General features: G+C 46.7%; 3 protein-coding genes across 3 annotated transcripts; 1 reads left to right on the forward strand and 2 right to left on the reverse strand.

Moving 5' to 3' along the window:
* The first annotated feature begins 203 nt into the window (after nt 1-203).
* Nucleotides 204-6,128, forward strand: slc43a3a (solute carrier family 43 member 3a). The gene is made up of 13 exons (XM_028416044.1): nt 204-324; nt 1,279-1,547; nt 1,702-1,831; nt 2,369-2,415; nt 2,620-2,696; nt 2,788-2,880; nt 2,966-3,105; nt 4,467-4,600; nt 4,701-4,844; nt 4,934-5,041; nt 5,125-5,311; nt 5,623-5,746; nt 5,822-6,128. Exons 2-13 carry the CDS (start codon nt 1,358-1,360, stop codon nt 5,957-5,959), a joined length of 1,512 nt encoding a protein of 503 aa, XP_028271845.1. The 5' UTR covers nt 204-324; nt 1,279-1,357; the 3' UTR covers nt 5,960-6,128.
* An 848-nt stretch (nt 6,129-6,976) lies between these two features.
* Nucleotides 6,977-15,920, reverse strand: LOC114431018 (uncharacterized). Its single transcript, XM_028398740.1, has 7 exons — nt 15,545-15,920; nt 13,108-13,424; nt 11,338-11,402; nt 11,028-11,185; nt 10,446-10,946; nt 8,255-9,702; nt 6,977-7,999 (listed from the first exon to the last, which is right to left on the reverse strand). The coding sequence occupies exons 1-7, from the start codon at nt 15,783-15,785 to the stop codon at nt 7,325-7,327; spliced, it is 3,405 nt and encodes a 1,134-aa protein (XP_028254541.1). The 5' UTR covers nt 15,786-15,920; the 3' UTR covers nt 6,977-7,324.
* LOC114431594 (uncharacterized) lies at nt 13,647-15,115 on the reverse strand. The gene is made up of 2 exons (XM_028399154.1): nt 13,820-15,115; nt 13,647-13,711 (listed from the first exon to the last, which is right to left on the reverse strand). Exons 1-2 carry the CDS (start codon nt 14,861-14,863, stop codon nt 13,703-13,705), a joined length of 1,053 nt encoding a protein of 350 aa, XP_028254955.1. The 5' UTR covers nt 14,864-15,115; the 3' UTR covers nt 13,647-13,702.
* Nucleotides 15,921-20,856: the final 4,936 nt, after the last annotated feature.

A 20,856-nucleotide genomic window follows, 5' to 3' on the forward strand; every position in this document is an offset into this window, starting at 1 on the left:
AAGTGTGTCACAGCGAGAACCTGTCAAACAGCCTATCACTACAAATCCTGTAAGATTAGTTGATAATCCTTAATGAGAATTACGGTGTTGATGTGGTTTCCCGCCCCGCGTGTGTCTGTCAGAGATTAGAACTGGATCTCTGTGCAGAGTGAGGCGCACATTAGACTCTTCGCCTCGGTGCAAGGTGCAGTCCCTGCCCCGCAGACAGCGCCACACCGAGGACTCTAATATTTAGGAATAACACTGTAAACACCGCGTCAACTGTGTGTGCTTTATGGTTTTTATCAAGTGGCGGGATTACGCGCATTTCGTCACAGGATTGAGGTGAGTCCAAACAACACCGAGTTATTCTTGGACCAGAACTTTGGGTAAAACATCTATGACATCAAACGTCCATCCAGCCTGTGTGTGTGTTTATAAACTGCTGTTTCATTGTCACACTACAAGGGTCTAATTGGAGGCACTTTTTTTTTTGTCCACGTTGTGCCATGTGCCATTACGCATAGATTAAGAGAACTAATCTGGATTACGCTCAACACCGCCTGGCGATAACTGCCGCACTGTCTGTCATGTCTGCTGCCCGCATGTTGTAATGTGAGTTTAACAGAGGACACAGAAACTTAAAGAGACATTTCAGGGAGGGGAAACATCCAAAAGGAGACTTTACGCACTCAGGTAGGAACCAGGGCCCGTCAAGGAAGGCTGAGGTCCAAGCAGCTTCATCAGGTCTGTGTGGTGGGGAGCCTCTGTGTGGTGGAGGACCTCAGTGTGTGATAGCTCTACATGTCTCCATGTAGTCCATAAAGCTGCTTGGAGGAGGGAGCAGAGAGGCGTCCTGCCAGGGGCCTGGCTCCAGCTTGTGGAAGAACTAAAGTACATTTACTGTTGTAAAGTATTTAAAGAAAACGGGTACATGTCATGTGGAACCTCAGTTTGTGTACAAAATCCTAATCTGAAAAGCAGCAGACGGCCTTAGTGCAGCCTTCATCATGTATTTGAGTGACCGAGTAACCAGACATGTTGAACGTACTTAATTCAAATGTGGCTCCTCCAACCAGGGATCCAGAGATGTGTGGGTAGGCTCGGTGCTGGCCTGCTGTCCTGGCAGCTGGTTTATTGTCCTCCCTTTATTGTACATGCAGGATTTGAGACGCTATAAGTACATCAGGGCAGTTACAACATTTACAGATGGACAGTCCATTCTACCCGAACCCAGTCCTCACCTACATGAGACGAATGTCCCTTCTACTATTGTCATGTTTTTATTCTGTTTTACAGAAGCACTGAACTAGAGCAGACTAAACCCAACCAGAGCCACGCAGCACCCTGAGGTCTGTGTTGAACCCTGAGGTGAACCATGCAGGGGTGCGAGGTCAGCGCCAGGCTGCGCTACTGGCTGACTCTGGCGTCTGGGATGCTGGAGTGCCTGTGCTTCGCCGGCGTGGTGTTCGGCTACGCCTCTTTGGTGTTTGTGCTGAAGGAAGACGGATACTTCATCGACCAGTGTGTCAGTGACCCGGGTGGCAACGACACCGCGACCAGGGCGGGTGAGCATCTCTGGATCACAGACCAGCCAAAGGCCTGACAAAGGAGACATCATTATAAATATTTGTTCAGTCTTGTGTTGTGTATCTGAGCAGCACATCACACAGAGAAGAGCCTCTTTCTGTGTGGTGTCCTCATCTTTTCTCTTGAACCCAGACTGCAGCAGCCAGGATGAGATGTTCTCTCTGGTCTTCACCATCGCCTCATTCCTCAACAACTTCATGAACGTCGTCAACGGTTACGTGTTCGATCGATTCGGCACTATGATCACCAGGCTGCTGGGAATGTGAGTTTGCGTCGTTTCTCTCTCCGGTCTGCTTCCTCCTCTACAGTTACTGATAACAGCAGGGTGTGTCCGACAGAGGCGGAGAGATTACACTCTCAGGCTGAACCCACCTCATCTGACCCCAGACTCCTACACTGTTACCGTCAGCAGCTTTATCATGTTGACCCCTGTGGCCCCTGGTTCAGGCCTTGTTCAGTCACAGCATGGACCAGATCAGAAACTAAACCGTGTGTCACTGTATTTAAAATCACTGAGATTCTCTTCTGTTTTCTTTGCACGGTGAACGAGTTCAGAATGTTGAATTTTTGAGCTTTTGTGTTGTACATTGACACTTTAAGTTACTGATTTATTGCAGTGATTGCATATCTTAGATCATGTGATTGAAGGTTATCAAGTTGAAGAGCCCAAAGCACGCAGACAGAAATGAACATTTAAAACACACCAACAGAGAACTGTGAAGCATAAAACACACAACACACTGAATGTGTGGATGAACGACACAAGATCCTGATGTATGAAGTTTGTCTCTCTGCACAGATCTCTTTACACAACTGGAACTCTTTTAGTGACTTTCTCCAGTGCAGGTAAGCACACACACACACACACACACAGACACACACACACAGACACACACACACACACACACACACACACACACACACACACACACACACACACACACACACACACACACACACACACAGGAAAAGTCATTTAAGTCCAAGTGACCATCAGTGGAATAACTCGTGCAATAAATAATCTATGGCTTCTACGTTTTGGTCCTGCAGCGTTGTCAGAGCTGCTCTTCCCTGCCCTGTCCTGCATCGCTGTAGGAGGAATTCTGCTGCTTCTAACAAACATGCAGGCAAATACAAACACACGGTAACATCCCCACACACCTACACATTACTGCTGCTGCTGATGATGACGATGAGGATGTCTGTGTTCACGGACAGGTGGGCAACCTGTTTGCTGCTCATCGCTCGACCATCATCACCCTCTACAACGGAGCCTTTGACTCTTCCTCAGCCGTGTTTCTCATCATTAAGGTGAGACATCGCAGCAGCTGTACTTTTCAGCATTCAGTCATTTCCTTGAGGTTTAACGCCGCTTTGTTTTTCATCTCCCGTCCAGATTCTGTATGAACAGGGAATCTCTCTGCGCTCCTCCTTCCTCTTCCTATCCCTCTGCAGCATCATACACTTGGCGAGGACGTTCCTGCTGATGCCCAGGACCCACATCCCATACCCTCTGCCTCAATGCTACACCTACGGGTGAGAAATATATAGCAGCTCTTTTCCTTGTGGCCACACACACACACATACATACATTCATACGTACGTAGAGAAGGTTGAAGCAAGGCGTCTGGACTTGTGGAGTTTTCTAGAAGACGTTTCGCTGCTCATCCAAGCAGCTTCATCAGTTCTAACTGTTTGGTGGGGAAACATGGTTTATATGTGGTTACAGACCTCAGTGGGTGGGTCTGGGTAAAACTTAAAACACTTACAAACAATAGCACTAAATGTTTCCATACTTACCTGTGATGTTCTGGCTGACTGGGCCAGGTGTGTCTAACGACTGGCTAACGACTATGAAACTGCCGGAGGGGGACTGGTTGACAGCCCTTTGTTCTTACTGTGAGTCTGTGCAAACTTCCTGGGAATGGATGGAATCACTGTATTGTATGTGGTAGAAAGATGATGTCTGAGGCCACCACCTCTGTTAAGGGAAGGTTTTTCCAGCTTAACATAGATGGCTTCCTTGACTCCTCTTTCAAACCACCTTTCCTCCCTGTCTAAAATGTGAACGTTGTTGTCCTCAAAGGAGTGTCCTTTGTCTTTGAGGTGGAGGTGAACAGCTGAGTCTTGTCCTGAGGAGGTGGCTCTCCTGTGCTGAGCCATTCTTCTGTGGAGTGGTTGTTTAGTTTCTCCAATGTACAGATCAGAGCATTCCTCACTGCACTGGACTGCATATATCACATTGCTGTGTTTCTCCCTGGGAATCTTATCCTTCAGGTGAACCAGTCTCTGTCTCAGTGTTGTCATAGGTTTGAAATGGACCGGGATGTCATGGTTGTTGAAGATCCTGCGGAGTTTCTCTGATACTCCTGACACATATGGAATGGAGATGTTCTTTCTCCGCCTGGTGTTGTCCTTCTTCTTGTTGTTGGGGGGTCTTGTTTTTGTGGCTTTGATGAGTGCCCACTTCGGGTAGCCACATGTTTGCAGGGCCTTCCTGATGTGGTGTTGCTCCTTCTTCTTCCCCTCTGAGCTGGTTGGTACAGTTTGTGCTCTGTGCTGCAGGGTCCTGATGACTCCCAGTTTGTGTTCCAGTGGGTGGTGTGAATCAAACAACAGGTACTGGTCCGTGTGTGTGGGTTTCCTGTACACTTCATTGAGGCTCCTGTCCTCCTCAATATGTACTGTGCAGTCCAAGAAGGCCAGATTGTTGTCCTTGGTGTCCTCGCGAGTGAACTTGATGTTGTTATCCACTGCGTTGATGTGTTCTGTGAATGAGCAGCGAAACGTCTTCAAGAAAACTCTACAAGTCCAGACGCCTTGCTTCAATCTTCTCTACGTATGATGACCTGGATGACTGAGAATCTTCATCAACACATTCATACGTTCTGTTTCAGGGTGAGCTGTGGGAAGGCCAACACTTACAATGTGGAACAGTTTGAGAGGAATAGGCACACTGCAATGGCAGCCTCCGGTGACAATGCAACAGCAGCACCTGAGGACGAGGCAGAGACTCAGGACACAGAAAAAGGTAGACCTCCGAGCGGTTTCCCAGAAATCACTGAACTCCTCTGTCAAAATCTAAATACATGTGTGATGAAAGCGCTCACTGTGAATGTGTGTGTGTTTAGTGGCGAGCTTCAAGAGCTGCGTCTTGTCCTGGTTCTTCCTGTGGCACTTGTTGTGGTTGTCCATCATGCAGCTGAGACATTACCTCTTCATCGGCACGCTCAACCCCATGCTCAACCGCCTGGCCAACAACAACCCCAGCCTGGGTAAATCATCATCATCATCCTCATCCTCACAGCTTCCTCTCAGCATCCAGCTTTTCATTCTTGTGTTTGTTCTCTGCTCATCTCATTAGTGAGTCAGTACACCAATGCTTTCGCCCTGACCCAGCTGTGTGGAGTGCTGTGTGCTCCCTGGAATGGACTCATCATGGACAGACACAAGGGGAAGCCTCTGGCTCCTGGTAAAACAGCCGCAGTTTGTGTGTCTACGGTGTGTGTGTGTGTGTGTGTTGTTGCTTCTTAACCAGTCCTCCTCCTGCTGCAGGAGAAACGGAGCAGGAGGCAGACCTGCGCTCCTCCTCCCTGTCCCTGTTTCTGACCTCACTGCAGTGCCTGCTCTTCTCCATCTGCGCCTCCGTCCCGTCCCTCCCTCTGCAGTACCTCACCTTCGTCCTACAAGTCCTCAATCGCTCCTTCCTCTACGGGGGAAACGCAGCATTCATAAGCATCGCGTGAGTGCCTGTAACACACACAAAGAGGAGTTTTTGTAAGCATGAAAAGACTTTAAAACTCATGTTGCAACATCAACACACCCATCTGAACAGTGTGGATCTTCCAGACTGAGCTTAGCACAGGTGCAGCTCTGTTCCTGCAGGAGGATGCGGTGGAAAAGATGCTTCCAGTGCATCTTGTGTGATCATGTTTATGTGATCTTACAACGCTCTGGGTGCTACCTCTGTGAAAGTATAGGAAGAACTTTTACCACTGAACACATATCAGCGGACAGGAAACAGAGGACAACCTTCACCTCTCTCTCTTTCAGCTTTCCATCCGGTCACTTTGGGAAGGTGTACGGCCTGGTCATGTCCCTGTCTGCCGTCATCTCCCTGCTGCAGTACGCCTGCTTCGCCCTCGTCAAAGGACCTCTGGGTGGAGATCCATTCTTTGTAAGTGTTCAACAGGAAGTCAGTTCACAAAGATAATAATAAACATGTCTGACCTTTCGTGTTGATCTGGTCCAGGTGGACATCGGGCTCACCGTCCTCACTTTGTTGGCCTTCATCCATCCTGTGTACATCTTCATCCACTGCAGGAGACTCGCTGGCAGCAGGAAGAACCACCAGGCTGACGCTAGTGGGCCGGCTGAAGCCAAACTATAGTTTTTATTCCAGCGGTTTTACATTAGTTTGTTGACCTTTGCCTGTTTTTCTACTACATATTCTAAATGTTTTTATGCAACAGCAAACTGAAGTCATTTGTCTCGTCTTCAAAGCCTCAGAGGACAGATCAAAATGAGTTAATGGTGAAATAAATCAATACTTTTTATAATTGCCCACCGTTCATTACTAAATGAATATACCAGCTGTTTAAATGGTTACATTTGTTTTTTTATTTAAAAACATGTGACATGAATATTTACATTAAAAACAGATCACACACACTGCGAACAGAGCAGACCTGCAGCATTTCTCTAATATCTGGATGTAACAGCATGTTCGTGTTCTCTGAAAGTGTTATTCTACTAACATGAACCTGGCATGTAGGTGAGCACACTGATGAGGAAGAAGAGGAGCGACAGGCAGTAAAGCAATGACTGAATTTCTTCTGTAAAATGACAGAAGAGCAGCGTAAAGTGCAGATGACGCTCGGCTCTTTGGAGCCTTCTCTCACATTCTAATGATTAACAGTACACACGACACAAACACCAGGAGGAGTGGCTCACAGGTTTACGGCCCGAAGTTAAAGGCAGTTCAGTTCATCTACGAGCGATTGCGCTGAAGGTCAGAAGGTCTCAAGTCCTTCTTCTGACAGTAGTGGAAGTGGGCTGTTGAATTTGAAAGTGGCAGCGAGACCATGGATGATGATACTGGGTCTACCACTTCCGACCCGTGTCCACAGAACAATCCAAACAGTGGAAGAGAGTCTCCCCCTGAGCACTTGGTCTATGTTTTCTCAGTGCTTCTGGTGGATGACCTAGACAGGGGTCGGACTGTTCCAAGGGCCGACTTAACTGATCTCCGAGACAGCCAGAGGATGATATTGAAAAAGCTAGGAACGCTGCAGACCACAAGTCCACCAAAGTCCAGCACCCTATCACCCGATTTGACCCCTTGGACTAATACCTCTTTCTCCAGATGAAGAAACTGGGTGCTGTGGACCCCCTTCTGGATGCCGACTATAATCACAAACTAATCAATCACCTCCTGTAATAATGCAAAGGCACATGGTATGTGGTTAAGACAATGCTACCATGTAGGTTAGTCTACACTAATCGAGTAAATATACATCTCTATTAAATGCTTTTATTCTACTGTGACAGCACTGAAACCACATAAGGCACTAGCTGCTATAAGGTCTTTAAAACACACAACATGTATAGAAATCAGTAGTAAAACAGTTTGAGTATTTGTACAATAAATCAGCATCATGTCCGTCTCCTCACTCTGGCAACTGTCGGGGCTTCATGGTTTAACGTTCTCGGCTTGTCAAACAGGGAATGGGTGTTGTTTTTTTGGTTTTTTTGTTTAGACCTTCTCACTCCCGCTGCTCTTGTCGTCGTTCCTTGCTGATGCATGCCCGGCCTCACCGGTCGGCATGTGGTTGTGATGCAGAAACAGGATTGCGTCCAAGCTCTCTGGAGGAATGTTGGATCTCTTCCTGTACGTGGCTCCGGCTCCTTCCTGCAGGTAGTCCTGCGCAGCGTTACCTGCCACAGCTGGGGCAGCCAGGTAGGCCCGAGCCACTGTGCCCAGCAGCGGGAACTGCACCGCCTTCGTCCTCCACCACTGCAGCGGCTCCACCCCCAGAGAAGCCCCCTTGTCAGCCCTGAAGACAGACATCTCCATGTCGACAGACTCCTCCACGGAGCTCTGCCTGGTCCTGGGAGTTGAGCAGAACAGGTCTCCCAGGAGGAACTCCATGCCGGAGAGCCCGCCCTGCGAGCCAGGGTCTGCTGACTCGCTCTCTTCGGTCTCTCCGGCGTCACTGTCTTCGTCATCACATTCGAGCTCTTTGAAGTTGATCGGGCGGGCTTCTTTGAGGCGTTTGCTCCTTCGCAGGAAGTCACTGTCAGACTCCGGCGAGCCGGGTGACGGGCTTCTCTTGGTCTGGCTGTGCTTTTTAACTTGGCTCCTTCTCCTGTCCTCCTTCACAATCCTCACTGCCTCCTTCTTCAGCCAATCAAAGGTGGCCATCTGCTCCTAGGAAACAACCAGCACAAACACACTTAAGACACTTTACACACTATTAAAACAGAAACTAGTGACAGTTTAGCAATGTGCAAAAAAAACACGAACAAAGTTCTGAGAAACTCTTCCTGTCTGCTCCAATATAAGACGCATCATTAGCACGCTAGCTTAATCCTCAAAGTAAATAATTAACCATTAGCAGCTCTGTCCTGGTCTATTGGCAATTGAAATGTAAAATCCTGCAGTATTCAAGTACAGAAACCTCACCTTCTCCTCCATGAACCCTAGCCCGTGGAACTGCGGATCGAGCGAACACGCTATGCTTAGAGCTCTGTTCACAGCAGGGTTGTTGTAACAGCTCGCCAGCTTCTGCCTCATCGTCTTTTTTACTTCCTTCAAGATGGATGAAGCCTCGCCAGGCCGGGAGACGAGGTGGCGCGTCAGCAAGCCGGTAAGAATGGGTTTGATGAGGGACAGGCGGGGAAAGGCCTCCTTGGCAAGAGTCCGACAAGCCACATCCAGAGGTTTGAGGACCAAGCAGAGCTCCTCCAGAACCTTCCACTCAGAGCGCAAAGATGGGGCATTAGTGGACAAGCTGTTGGAGGTGGAGTTTGCATGCCAGCTGCCAGGGGACTCTGAAGCGGTGTCTTCACATTTAATCTCTTTGATTAAATCACAGATGAGGTTCTTATGTTTGACGAGTGTGTTCAATAAAGGGTAGAGCTTATTCCAGGATGGCCGGCTGTGAGCCCACGACTGAAGGCCTGCCTCTTCCTGCTTCGACAGGACCTGCATGAGGCGCTGAGAGGATGCTTTATTCTGAGCAGGTGGCAGGAACTGGGCGGAGAGAATGCTCTGGAACTGATCGAGAGATTTGGCGACGATGGGGTGTGACATCACTTCCTCGATGCAGCCCTGCACGACACTGAAAAAACACGGGACAGACGGCAGCCCTTCGCTGGAGCGGCCAGGCTCGGAGGTGTGCGGCTCGTCCCTCTCGAGAAATGTTGTGGAGTTCGGGTGAGGGACACTTCCTGCAGCCTCTCCACCCTTGTCAGCTTTTGCTAGCCCCCGCCTAATCCTGGTATTCCCCTCTCCTCCTAGCAGGACAAGATTAGGCTGGGAGATTCCCCACTCCTGCGCCATCACCTTCACCTGAGCTTGCACTGCTCTGAGGCCGCAGTCGTCTGACGGACTCGCTGCCAGCCTGTGGGTTGCCAGGGCATGGTTCTGAAAGCTAAAATGGTCGTCTATGTAGTGCACCCAGAGGGTGAGGTACCTCTGGGTGCTGTCCAGCCAGTTGTGGGTCCAAACATCTGCACTTAATGTCACAAAGTGAGGGACCTCCCTGCAGCTGTTAGGGGGTCGTCCACGCCTCCTGGGCTCAAAGTCGATGGGAGCAGTGTAGTCATCCGTCTCCTCGTGTTCGCCGCTCCCCAGCCTCCTCCGCAGCCGATGAGCCAGACTCGTCTTGCCTTTGGTGTGGTGCTCTTTCAGGAGGGTCTCGAGCTGACAAGGTGAAGGGAGCTCCTTGGAGGAGGGCATGACAGTGTGGATCAGCTGCTTGAAGCCTTCCCCTTCCACCAGAGCAGGGGGCTGGAGATCCAAGATGAGGAAGTTGGTGATGGCATCAGTCACTTGAGCAGACAGAACCAGGGGGAGCGGGCTGACCAGACCGCTGGTGACCATCATCGGCAGAGCGCGCAGTTGGCTTGCTGACAAAAGGGATCAAAATCTATATCAGAACACACCCTTCAACTTACAATATATTTCTACATCTGCTCAGACAGCAGCTCAGGTCGGCTCTACATTAGACACGCTTAGTTAAACGCAATCATTTAATTCAATTTGATTTGTTTATTAATTATCTTTCAGAGTCATAAAAAGGTTATTTGTGTGCTGCAGTATAAAAAGTCAGTGTAGGTTTGGAGTTATTGAAAGATAATTTTTGATTTAAAGCAATCAAAATAAAAAAGAAACCTCAGGAGTGCAAACTTCTCAACCTGTTGGACTTTGTAAAATGACTTCACTGTGTTTTATTTATTATGAGCAAAAGGTTATTATCTGATCAACGACCTGCTAGATATGAAATCTGTGAATTAAATAATAATAATAAAAATGAACCTTGCTTTAACGCCACAGTGTTATCAGTCACTAAGGGAGGAGCCTTTCAAACATTACTATGATAATATTAGGACAGTGTGATATTCACTTCAGACCATTTAAAGTTATTTTGTTATAAATATTTAGTTTTTTCCTGCTTTTTAACTTTGGTGATGTGAAAAAAAGTATTTTATTAGTTTTGTGTTAAATGAAAATAAGAGAATCTAATGTTAGCTCGAATAAAAAATGTTTATATCCAGAGAAAACTTTCACTTTTTTCCTAATAAATACGACATGAATATGAAAATCATGCCTCTTCAGCCTTTTTTGGGGTGCTGAGTAAAAACACGCCTACCTAACGGCACGCTGCGATCCTTGTTCACGTCTCGTGGCCTCATGTGGTGCTTGTTAATCAGGTGATCTTGAAGGTCTGGTCCTCCTCCTGCACAGCCCACATGTTCCCCACACAGCTTGCACACCGCAGTGCTCCGATCGAGAGGCCGGCCGGTCGGGTCTGGCTCGAACCCAAAGAAGAACCACGGGCTGTTCTGCGTGGCGGACTGGTTATTTAGCAGTTTTTCAGATCCGGGCAGAAAGTCGTACTTTTCTAACCCCACAAAGTTCAGGGATGGTAAGGGGAGCCCGGAGGTGGAGATGAGTCCAGAGCCCTGATCGCTAACTGCGTCCGGGTTTGACACCGTCGTCACGTCGCTGATGACAGGCATGGGGCTCTGTGACTGGCTGTGGTCTGACCAAAGGGAGGTGCTGCTGGGCTCCGGGAGGGTGACCAACTGGATGTCCTGCAGGAGGCGCAGCGCTGTTTCCTTGTCTCCCACTTCACATTTCACATTGTCGCCTAAGCGGCAAAACACAGGGTACTGGTCAACTGTGTTTTCTATTTAACCAGGCTGCGTACAGGACAGTGGGGGAAACTCACCCATCCCCAGGCCCAGAAGTGTGGCGTAATCCTTGCCGATCCAGACCTTGAGCTCGGTTCCCTCGGAGACGAGCTGAGAAACCCTGTAGTAGATGTGACGGTAAAACTGGAAAACGACCAGGTTGTGTTCCTCCTCGTTGCTGGTGTATGTTACATACCTGGACCACAGAGCAGACACACTCAGTAAGCATGTACAGCATAAATTATAGAAAATGTCAAATTAAGAGCTTGAAGCAGGGCAGCTGGACTTATTGGAGTTGTGCTGCTTCAAGGTCTTGAATGAAAAATGACCTGGGTGAAAACTGCCCACCTCATCCAGTTAGATTTGTTTTCATCAGAGGCTTCCACGAAGATGAAAGAAGCATCGTCCCTGATCTGGAAGTAAAAGATTTCAGTCTTTAACAAGGCTTTAACTTTCTTTATACAGCACTGAAATTACTGCCTAAATTCCATATAATGGAACAAATGGACATATTTTGTGGGTGAACTGTCCCTTTAACTCATATGATGTTTTCAGTGATTTCATTTCTTGCCTTGCTGTACAGGAAGGGCCAGAGTGGCCTCTCTCTACTCTCTGAGGCAGCTGAGGTCCTTCAACATCTGCAGGACGATGCTGAGGATGTCCTCTGAGTCTGTGGAGCCATCATGTGTGCTGGTGTCTGCTGGGGCAGCAGTCTGAGGGTGAGGGACATCAACAGACTCAACAGAACCATCAGGAAGGCCGGCCATGTTGTGGGAGAGGACCTGGACTCTCAGAGGAGGACGTGGTCCTAAATAAAGACCATACTGGACTGTCCCTCTCACCCGCTCCACACTGTGCTGACCAGCTACAGGAGCTCGTTCAGCAACAGACTCCGACTCCCATGATGCACCACTGAGAGACACAGGAAGTCATTCCTGCCCGTCTCAATCAAACTACTGAACTCTGAACTTTTTATACAGTAGTAAATATGTTTCTTCTTCTTTAGATACAACTCAGGGATTTAAATGCCGTCTAGGTATTTAGATATTTATTATATATTTCAACTTCATGCCATCTTTTATTCTCGTCTGTATCAAAAAGAATTTCCCCTCAGGGATAAATAAATCAAGCAAGGACTTTATTTTCAAATATCAGTCTCTGATATCCATCAGTCTCTGGCTCTGGCTGGAAACAGCCAAGAGGATCCGTGGCTAGCAGCTAGCTGAAAGATTTACATACAGTAGCTTTGAAAGTGACGGTTTTAAGCTGGATCCATACTCCGCGAGAACAGAGAACTCCCTCCCCCCTGCAGACGTTACGCCCACAAAATGACGTCATTTTGTTTTTTATCTCGGACCGCCCACATCTCTCGTGCACAGTCTCCGGGCAGAACTTTTTCTCTCAGTGCTGTGCATCAACCATGCTGTGATTGGTCGGAATTTATTGTGGGCGTGATGAATGTGGAGAAGCCAAGAGCTTCCTCAGGTGCAGAACACACAGACAGAAGGAGGAAGCACAGCGACGATGGACAGGTTAGAGGAGCAGCTGGCAAACAGCTCCTGGAAGGAGAAACATGGCGCACAGAGGAGAGTCTGTTCACAAGGTGGCGATATAAAAACTAATCCCAGTATTGATCACGGTGTTACAGCGGCTCGACGCACATTAAACCCCGGGAGACGGGATGTGTTACTGCAGACAGTCATCCACACGTTCACAGAGTTAAACTCTGCTACAGTCAGCTGCACTGATCTTCTATCTGTTGTCAGCTGTGCGCCCTCTTCCCTGAACATTATCAGCGCGTTAGGCCAGGTAACCACGACTGTGCTCACAATTTACAACACAACTGCATTGTCAACCTTTTGTGTGTGACGTGTGCTGCGTAGGAGGCCGCATGAGGAGTTCTGCACACACACGTCTCGCGGAGTATGGAACTTTTTATTTTACTCTTACCACCCGTGGAGCGAGTTCTCTGTTCTCAGGGAGTATGGAACAGCCTTCAGTCCAACTAGATCGATGTGGAAGTAATTTAGTGATTCAAGAATTACTTGTACTGGTTCTGATCAGCCGGTTTGTGCTTAAAGTACCGTCTACACACTCCAAGTTAAATAACATACTCACAGCCCAGGCATGTTTCAGATCGGCTGGCATCTGTCCCCGACACACTTCTCCCACGAAGGGCCCGAACATGACGCCCTTCTGAAGGTGACACTTGGCGTACACTTTGAACTCCCCCGTCTGCTCCTCACCAGAAGATCCGGACCCAACACCCCTGCACAGGCACAGGCAGGAAGGCAGGGACAGCCTGGCCCGGGAGGGGCCGCCGTGGAGCCACGGCTCTCCGGGAGGCAGCACTGCATCTGGGATGTAGTTCTGTGTGGAAGCGGCCTGCAGCAGCGGAACATCCTCGAAGAACTCGTCGTGGTTTAGATCCAAACCTGAAGAAAAAGATATGACGAGAGATAAATATCGTGTTTTCTGATGTTGTAGGCGGCAGAAGCGACACAGAAGGAGGACGTTACTGCATTCTTGTTTTATTCTTTCAGTAGCACATTTCTCCCAAAATCACTAAAATGACGAAAGCGCTGCAGCAGCGGCGAGCGCTGACATCTGGTGGCGCTCGTCATGAGGCAGACCTGCTGTATCGCTCAATGGCAGCTGTCTGTGGCTGGTGACGGAGGACGACGACGGCGGCGTTTGAGTTTGAAAGCGACTGTCAGACCTGCTGGAGAAAATAATTTAATTAACTAATATAATTAATTTAATTATGTCAACCAGCTGTAAAAATGGGACCAAACTTGGAAACAAGCTTGATGTACCTAACGGGAATCACCTCTGCGTCACACAGCTGGTGGAAAGGCGTGTTCCGGATGCAGTGGTTGGTGTAGATCACCGATGTTTTCGCCTCTTTGCACATGCGGGACAGCATGGAACCCAGGTAGTTGGCTCCCAGCGGGTGGTGGGTGTACCACCGCTCATCTGTTAGCTGCTTCTTAGGCTGCAGGTACAGGGCGGTGGCGTTGGGTGGGAGCATGCTCAGATATTTCGAAAGAGACACGATGGGACAGAACTTGCTCCCTGGCTTCTCAAACATCGCAGAGCGGTCCTTGTAATTAAATATGGTGTCATCTTCAAAAGTGCAAAAAGTGCAGTATCTCCGTCCTCTCTCGTCTTTACCGAAAATAAAGGAATCCTTCTTTAAATTCCTGTTGGCCTGCTTCCCTCTGCGGCCGAAGTGCACCTGCACGTCAAACCAGACTTTGTTCAGGAGTCCCATCGGAGTGCCGGTGTCCATTACATGCGAGTGTCTGAGGATGCAGACATCATCTGGAGACAGAGGCGGATAGTGCGTCGTCACATCTGCGCCGGACCTCCTGATCCTCCTGAGGACTCCCAGGAACACCTTGTTGGCTGAGGAGAACTCGGCGTCCCTCATCAGGCACATCGGACGTCCGAGAGGCGGCTCTTTGAAGTATCGGTTGAGTCCAGCTCTCAGTGCGATGTAACTAGCTATCCCATACAGCTCTCCTTTGCTGTTTCTCACAGATCCATAGAAGCGCCTCAGCAGGCCGTTCAGCTCGGGCCTGTCCACAGTCCTCAGGTCCACCTGGAGCCCCTGAGACTCCAACCAGCCAGTGAAACAATTCACAGCCCACGTCGTCTGCCTGTTTGTCACCTGGCTGATCTCACTCCTGGTGTCTTCAAGTTCATCCAGGTCCAGATCTGACACCAGAGCATGTCTGAATTTCCAAATTTCCAAAGGCTTTAAATCACAGTCTTCCTCCTCTTCCTCCTTCAGAATGATCTCCTTTATATCAAACTCATTTTCATGGGCAGCCCTCTGCTCTGCGCTCATGTTGTTAGCCGTTAGCTCCATCAGCTGAAGACAATTAGCAGGTGTAAACAAAGCGGAGGGTACCGTTACGGTCCCGGTGCGTTACTGCGATTATACCACAGTCATTATCAGCCTGTATTGGTCTGTGGAGAAAAAGTGGGAGGGAGTTAAAGATGGCGGCGCTGGCCGCAGCGCGGAGGAAGAAACAAAAACACCAACACCTCCCGAGGCGAAGGAGCTCACCATTAGCTCCCAACAATGGACCGCGAATAACAGTTGAGCTGATACCATGGCAACGACATGGCACGGGACTGTCGTAAAGCTGACCTGTGGCGTTAGCGACGAGTTCTTCTACGCATGCGCAGACGGAGAGCGTAGGGATTTCGAGGGAAAAATCACTCACTGCAGCGTAGAGTGTACATTTATCCCAATATATCACACAAACACTCAACACACAGACATTAAACCCATGTTTATACAGACAGGCAACGTTTAAAGCGATTCTGGAATAAATTAACTGCTTAGATATTTGAATTTTAACCATGCATGATGGAGTTTTAACAGATTTAAGTGTTGTGCACTGAAATGCAACTTTAACACACACACACACACACACACACATCGGAGCAGAGCCACACTGTCGTGCATGTGGATGTTACAACACAAGACTTTTTGTGCACACTTCACATTCCACCACTGCTGCACTAAATGAAAAGAACCCACCTTGCGTTTCAAACAGCGGCCCAGAGATCGCAGAGGAAGTGGTCTCAAAGAAATCTGCACGGTGTCGACGCTTCAGGTGACTTCTTAGATTCGTGGTGTTCCCACCTTTCGCCAGCACTATCTTCCTGCACAGACGGCAGATCACCTCTTCGGAGTTCAGAGGCCGCCCCTTCTCATCTGCCTTCAGGCCGAAATACAGCCACACGATAGACTTTCCTCGTGGTTTACTGATGAGGTCCATGTTTTTTCTGTGGCTGCAGGTTGTCCACTGGCGGCAGAGGCGACCACGTGACACCGACGCTCCGATACAAGCTTCAGAGTCGGAGCAGCGCCGAACCCCGAGCCGCCGCTCCGAAGCGTGCTCCGATGCGGGAGAAGTCACGTGGTTAGTCACGGCGGAAGCAAAACTGTTTCCTCAGTGAGTCACGTGAGTGATCCCGCTTTGTGGCGCGAGACTTTGCTGCGCGGGATTTAGCAGGTGAAGTCCAATTTGTAGGTTTTTTCCTTTTTTAAAAAAAACTTTATTAGGAAATGAGTGACAAAGAACAGTAAAGAGCTTTTTTTACAATTTATATCGTAAAAAATATTGTAGAGAGCACATAAATTCAAAGTCTTTATAGATTAAGATTAAGATTAAGAAACCTTTATTAGTCCCACAATGGGGAAAAAACTGTATTTTTGCAACAGCAGATACAGATAAAGATGAGAGAACTTATACATAATAAGATAAACTACCAATAAAAACATACAATAGAATCAAAAAAAGAGTTTACATATTAACAGGTATTGAACAGGTGAGTGGAGGTAGAAGTGGTTTGTACCAAAAAAACGAGAAAAAACTGCACATAGTGCATCAAAAGAACCTAAATAAATAGTTTATTGTGTGAATATTGCACCTATGAGAAGTGTCTGACAGCAGCAGGAAGGACAGGGTTTTGATTTCTTCATGACATTTATGAATATGCCATTTGGATAAAAGAATAACAAGATTAATGAGGTAGTATTGCCTAGTATTGAAAAGACAGTGAAGCCAAAAATAAAAGCTAAAAAAAATCTGGATCAATAGAAGATGAAATCAAATTACAGACATCTGTCCAGAAGCTGGCAGAAGTAGGACAAGACCAAAACAAATGAAAGACATCTTCAGAGGATCCCAAACAAAAAAAAAGCAACTGGTATCGGTGATATTTTTAAAACGTTGTAGGATCTATAGGCAGTGATGAACGTGTGGGATTGTTGTAGAAGTGTTTGAAGTTGCTGTCATCCTGTTTCCCCAAACACACCTATGTCCAACTACTACAGTACTTTTATTTACAGTACAGTTCGAGAATCAACTGACCAACCAATCAGCTGTTACCAAAACACGCACATCATTCACACAACCCCACTTATCACATACTTTGACATCTCTTAACATGTTTGCACATTTTAAACGTCCTACCTCTGACAATAATGCATAAACAATGCACCTTAAAGACTGATAACACTCTACCCTCTGTACATAGAACTGCACATTTTATTTTATTTTTCCTATTGCTTATTCTTATTTTTATTTATTCTTAGGCCTAAGTCTACAGTTTTTTATCTTAGTTTAGTTGTGTATAAAGTCATATGAAGGGAACTCGCAAAGTAAGAATTTCATTGCTCAGTGTAACTGTGAAGTGCATTTGACAATAAACTTCTTGAATCTTGAATTGTTTTTCTGTCTCCTGTTTCACCACTAGATGTCACTGAAACGAAGCTTTGAATAAACTAGAAAACGACAATTCCTGAAGAAAATGCAAGTTTGATTGCTGCAGCTGAAGCATTGCTTTGAATGCTGATGTGAAGGATTGTTTTGAATTGCTGGAGAATCAGAGCAATTCAGAGCTTTGTGTGCCTCTGTGTGTCAGCCTGTCACCATGGTAACAGCAGAGGAGACCTCAAAAACCACTCCAACTTTGAGAGCCTGGCGTGCGGAAAAGATTCGGAATTAGAAAATTCTGAATACAAGTTTGATAGAGCAGCATCTAATGAGCGTTTTAAGACTAAACTGGAGTCTTAAAAACTAAAAAAACTAAAGAGTCTGTAGCTTGAAATTTGTAGGAGATACATTTGGCAGATGACCCTCGTTGAAGGCTCCTCCATAGACTCCCATGTTAAAAATGACGCCGAAATTGCCTAATATTTGAAAAACTACAATGCCTAGCTACGGCAATCAAACTAATTAACACTAATCCTTAAGGAGCTATTTCATCACTGCAGCGCAAGATCCTTTGCTACAGATTTATTGTTAACCTCAAAACAACATGGTTGCCACAACAACCACTACAAAAGAGTTTGTATGACATCACTATCAATCTAGGTTGTGATGTCATAGTGTTCACTATGACATCACAACCTAGACTATAAGTGGAGCTCTCCTGCAACATACCGTCATTGCTTGGATACGTACCGATCAAGACTCTTAGAAGTTTTTGAGGCTTTTTGAAGCACAGGAGTATTATTGCTTTATCCTTTGTACAATCTTTCCAGGAACAGTCCTGGAAATAAACACAAAAACTACACCTGAAGATAAACCAAACATGTCTTGCACAGAAGTCAAACAAAACAGGTCTAGTACTGGACATCAACCCGACAAGGCTGTTCGTGTACATCAACCTGACAAGGCTGGTCATGGAGATCAACTGGACAAGGCGGGTCGTGGAGATCAACCAGACAAGGCTGGTCATGGAGATCAACGCAACAAGGCTGGTCGTGGAGATGAAGCCGACAAGGCTGGTCTTGGAGTCAGATCCAACAAGACCACTTCTGAAACAAATGAAGTCAAGTCAGGTTGTGGAGAAGACATAACTTTGACAACAGTTAAATGCAGAAGAGCAACATTAAAGAGGTTTAAGAACTTCTTCTGCAGGAGTAAAGTACATGGTCCTGGAGATAAAGCCAACAAGGCTGGTCCTGGAGATGAAGCCAACAAGGCTGGTCCTGGAGATGAAGCCAACAAGGCTGGTCCTGGAGATGAAGCCAACAAGGTTGGTCCTGGAGATAAAGCCAACAAGGCTGGTCCTGGAGATGAAGCCAACAAGACCACTTCTGAAACGAATGAAGTCAAGTCAGGTTGTGGAGAAGACATAACTTTGACAACAGTTAAATGCAGAAGAGCAACATTAAAGAGGATTAAGAACTTCTTCTGCAGGAATAAAGTACATGGTCCTGGAGATAAAGCCAACAAGGCTGGTCCTGGAGATGAAGCCAAAGCTGGTCCTGGAGATGAAGCCAACAAGGCTGGTCCTGGAGATGAAGCCAACAAGACCACTTCTGAAACGAATGAAGTCAAGTCAGGTTGTGGAGAAGACATAACTTTGACAACAGTTAAATGCAGAAGAGCAACATTAAAGAGGATTAAGAACTTCTTCTGCAGGAATAAAGTACATGGTCCTGGAGATAAAGCCAACAAGGCTGGTTCTGGAGATGAAGCCAAAGCTGGTCCTGGAGATGAAGCCAACAAGGCTGGTCCTGGAGATGAAGCCAAAGCTGGTCCTGGAGATGAAGCCAACAAGGCTGGTTCTGGAGATGAAGCCAACAAGGCTGGTCCTGGAGATGAAGCCAAAGCTGGTCCTGGAGATGAAGCCAACAAGGCTGGTCCTGGAGATGAAGCCAAGGCTGGTCCTGGAGTTAACAAGACCACTTCTGAAACGAATGAAGTCAAGTCAGGTTGTGGAGAAGACATAACTTTGACAACAGTTAAATGCAGAAGAGCAACATTAAAGAGGATTAGGAACTTCTTCTCTAGGAGTAAAGTACATCCGGAGTGACCTATCAGGACTCTTCCTACCTCTTCCACCAACAATCTTCTTGGTGATCCTTACAAAGGCTGTATTCGTATAGGTCCTTACTTGATTGTTGTACTACAACATGTAAAAGCACAACAAAATAAACTAAAAACAAATGAAAGAATATGTTGTGTGGTTATGTGTGGTGTTAAAGGAGGACCCAAATGCAGGAAAAAATTCTAAGTATAACAAAGGGTGAGATTTATTCAAAAGCCGAGGACTAAATACAACACATGAATAATCCAAAAAGAGGAACTGGAGGACGAAAAGACAGGGAGGACACGACGACAGGTAAACCACAAAGCAGGTAAGATGAACAATGATCCGACGAGGACAAAGGGAAGCACAGGACTTAAGAAGAGGAGGGAGACAAGACACAGGTGGAAACAGTCATTCCCTTTTTCATCTGTAACAGAAACAGCAGATTGTATTCATATACAGGGGATGGAGATGGGTCTGACACCTGTACCAAGGTTTTATATTGGGTGGTTGGTTCGTTGTTTGAAGGCCAGTTCTAAGCCATTCAGAAACATTTTTTAATTTTTTAAGTTATTTGGTCTGTAGTGACTATTTGTCAATAATATTTGAAACGTTAACTAAATAAAACCGATCAACTTAATCAAACAATCACTTCTGTGCACCGTGGGTATTTGGTTTACGCAGGCAGGAAAAAACTTAATGTCCATTCTTAAAAAAATCATTTTTGATGGCAGGTTTATTTAGTCCATGTTCAGGCAGACAACCAGACAAACTTTTTTCCCTGCTGTCTCTCCTGTGCTGGTAAAAAAAACATTTGCCCACCCAGGTACATTCTGCTCTACCTGTGTCTAGTGCTTACCTAAATAACCTTGGTGCCCTCGAGTGACGCTAAATAGCAACAATAACTAGAAAATCGCATTTCCTGAAGAAAATGCAAGTTAGATTGCTGCAGCTGAAGCATTGCTTTGAACGCTGGAGAATCAGAGCAGTTCAGAGCTGTGTGTGCCTCTGTGTGTCAGCCTGTCACCATGGTAACAGCAGAGGAGACCTCAAAAACCACTCCAACTTTGAGAGCCTGGCGTGCGGAAACGATTCGGAATTAGAAAACTCTGAATACAAGTTTGATAGAGCAGCATCTAATGAGCGTTTTAAGACTAAACTGGAGTCTGTAGCTTGAATTGTGTAGGAGGAGATACATTTGGCAGATGACCCTCGGTGAAGGGCTCTCTCATAGACTTCAATGTTAAATGGCTTTTGCAATTTTATTAATATTTTGAAAACAAAACATATTTGAACAAATCCAAATACAAGTTTAAAGGCCTTGAAGCGCTGAACAGAATGACGTTTGAACGGTTTCTGTAGCTGAAAGCATGTGGAACTAGTTACAAGTCAAAGTTTAGGGTTGTTTTGAAGGCTCCTCCATAGACTCCCATGTTAAAAATGATGCAGAAATTGCTTAATATTTGAAAAAGTATAGTTTTTTTTAAACTTTAAGCTGACCCGGAATGTCCTCTATGAGGT

The sequence above is a fragment of the Parambassis ranga genome, chromosome 1 (assembly GCF_900634625.1).
Source record: "Parambassis ranga chromosome 1, fParRan2.1, whole genome shotgun sequence".
Lineage (NCBI taxonomy): Eukaryota > Metazoa > Chordata > Actinopteri > Ambassidae > Parambassis > Parambassis ranga.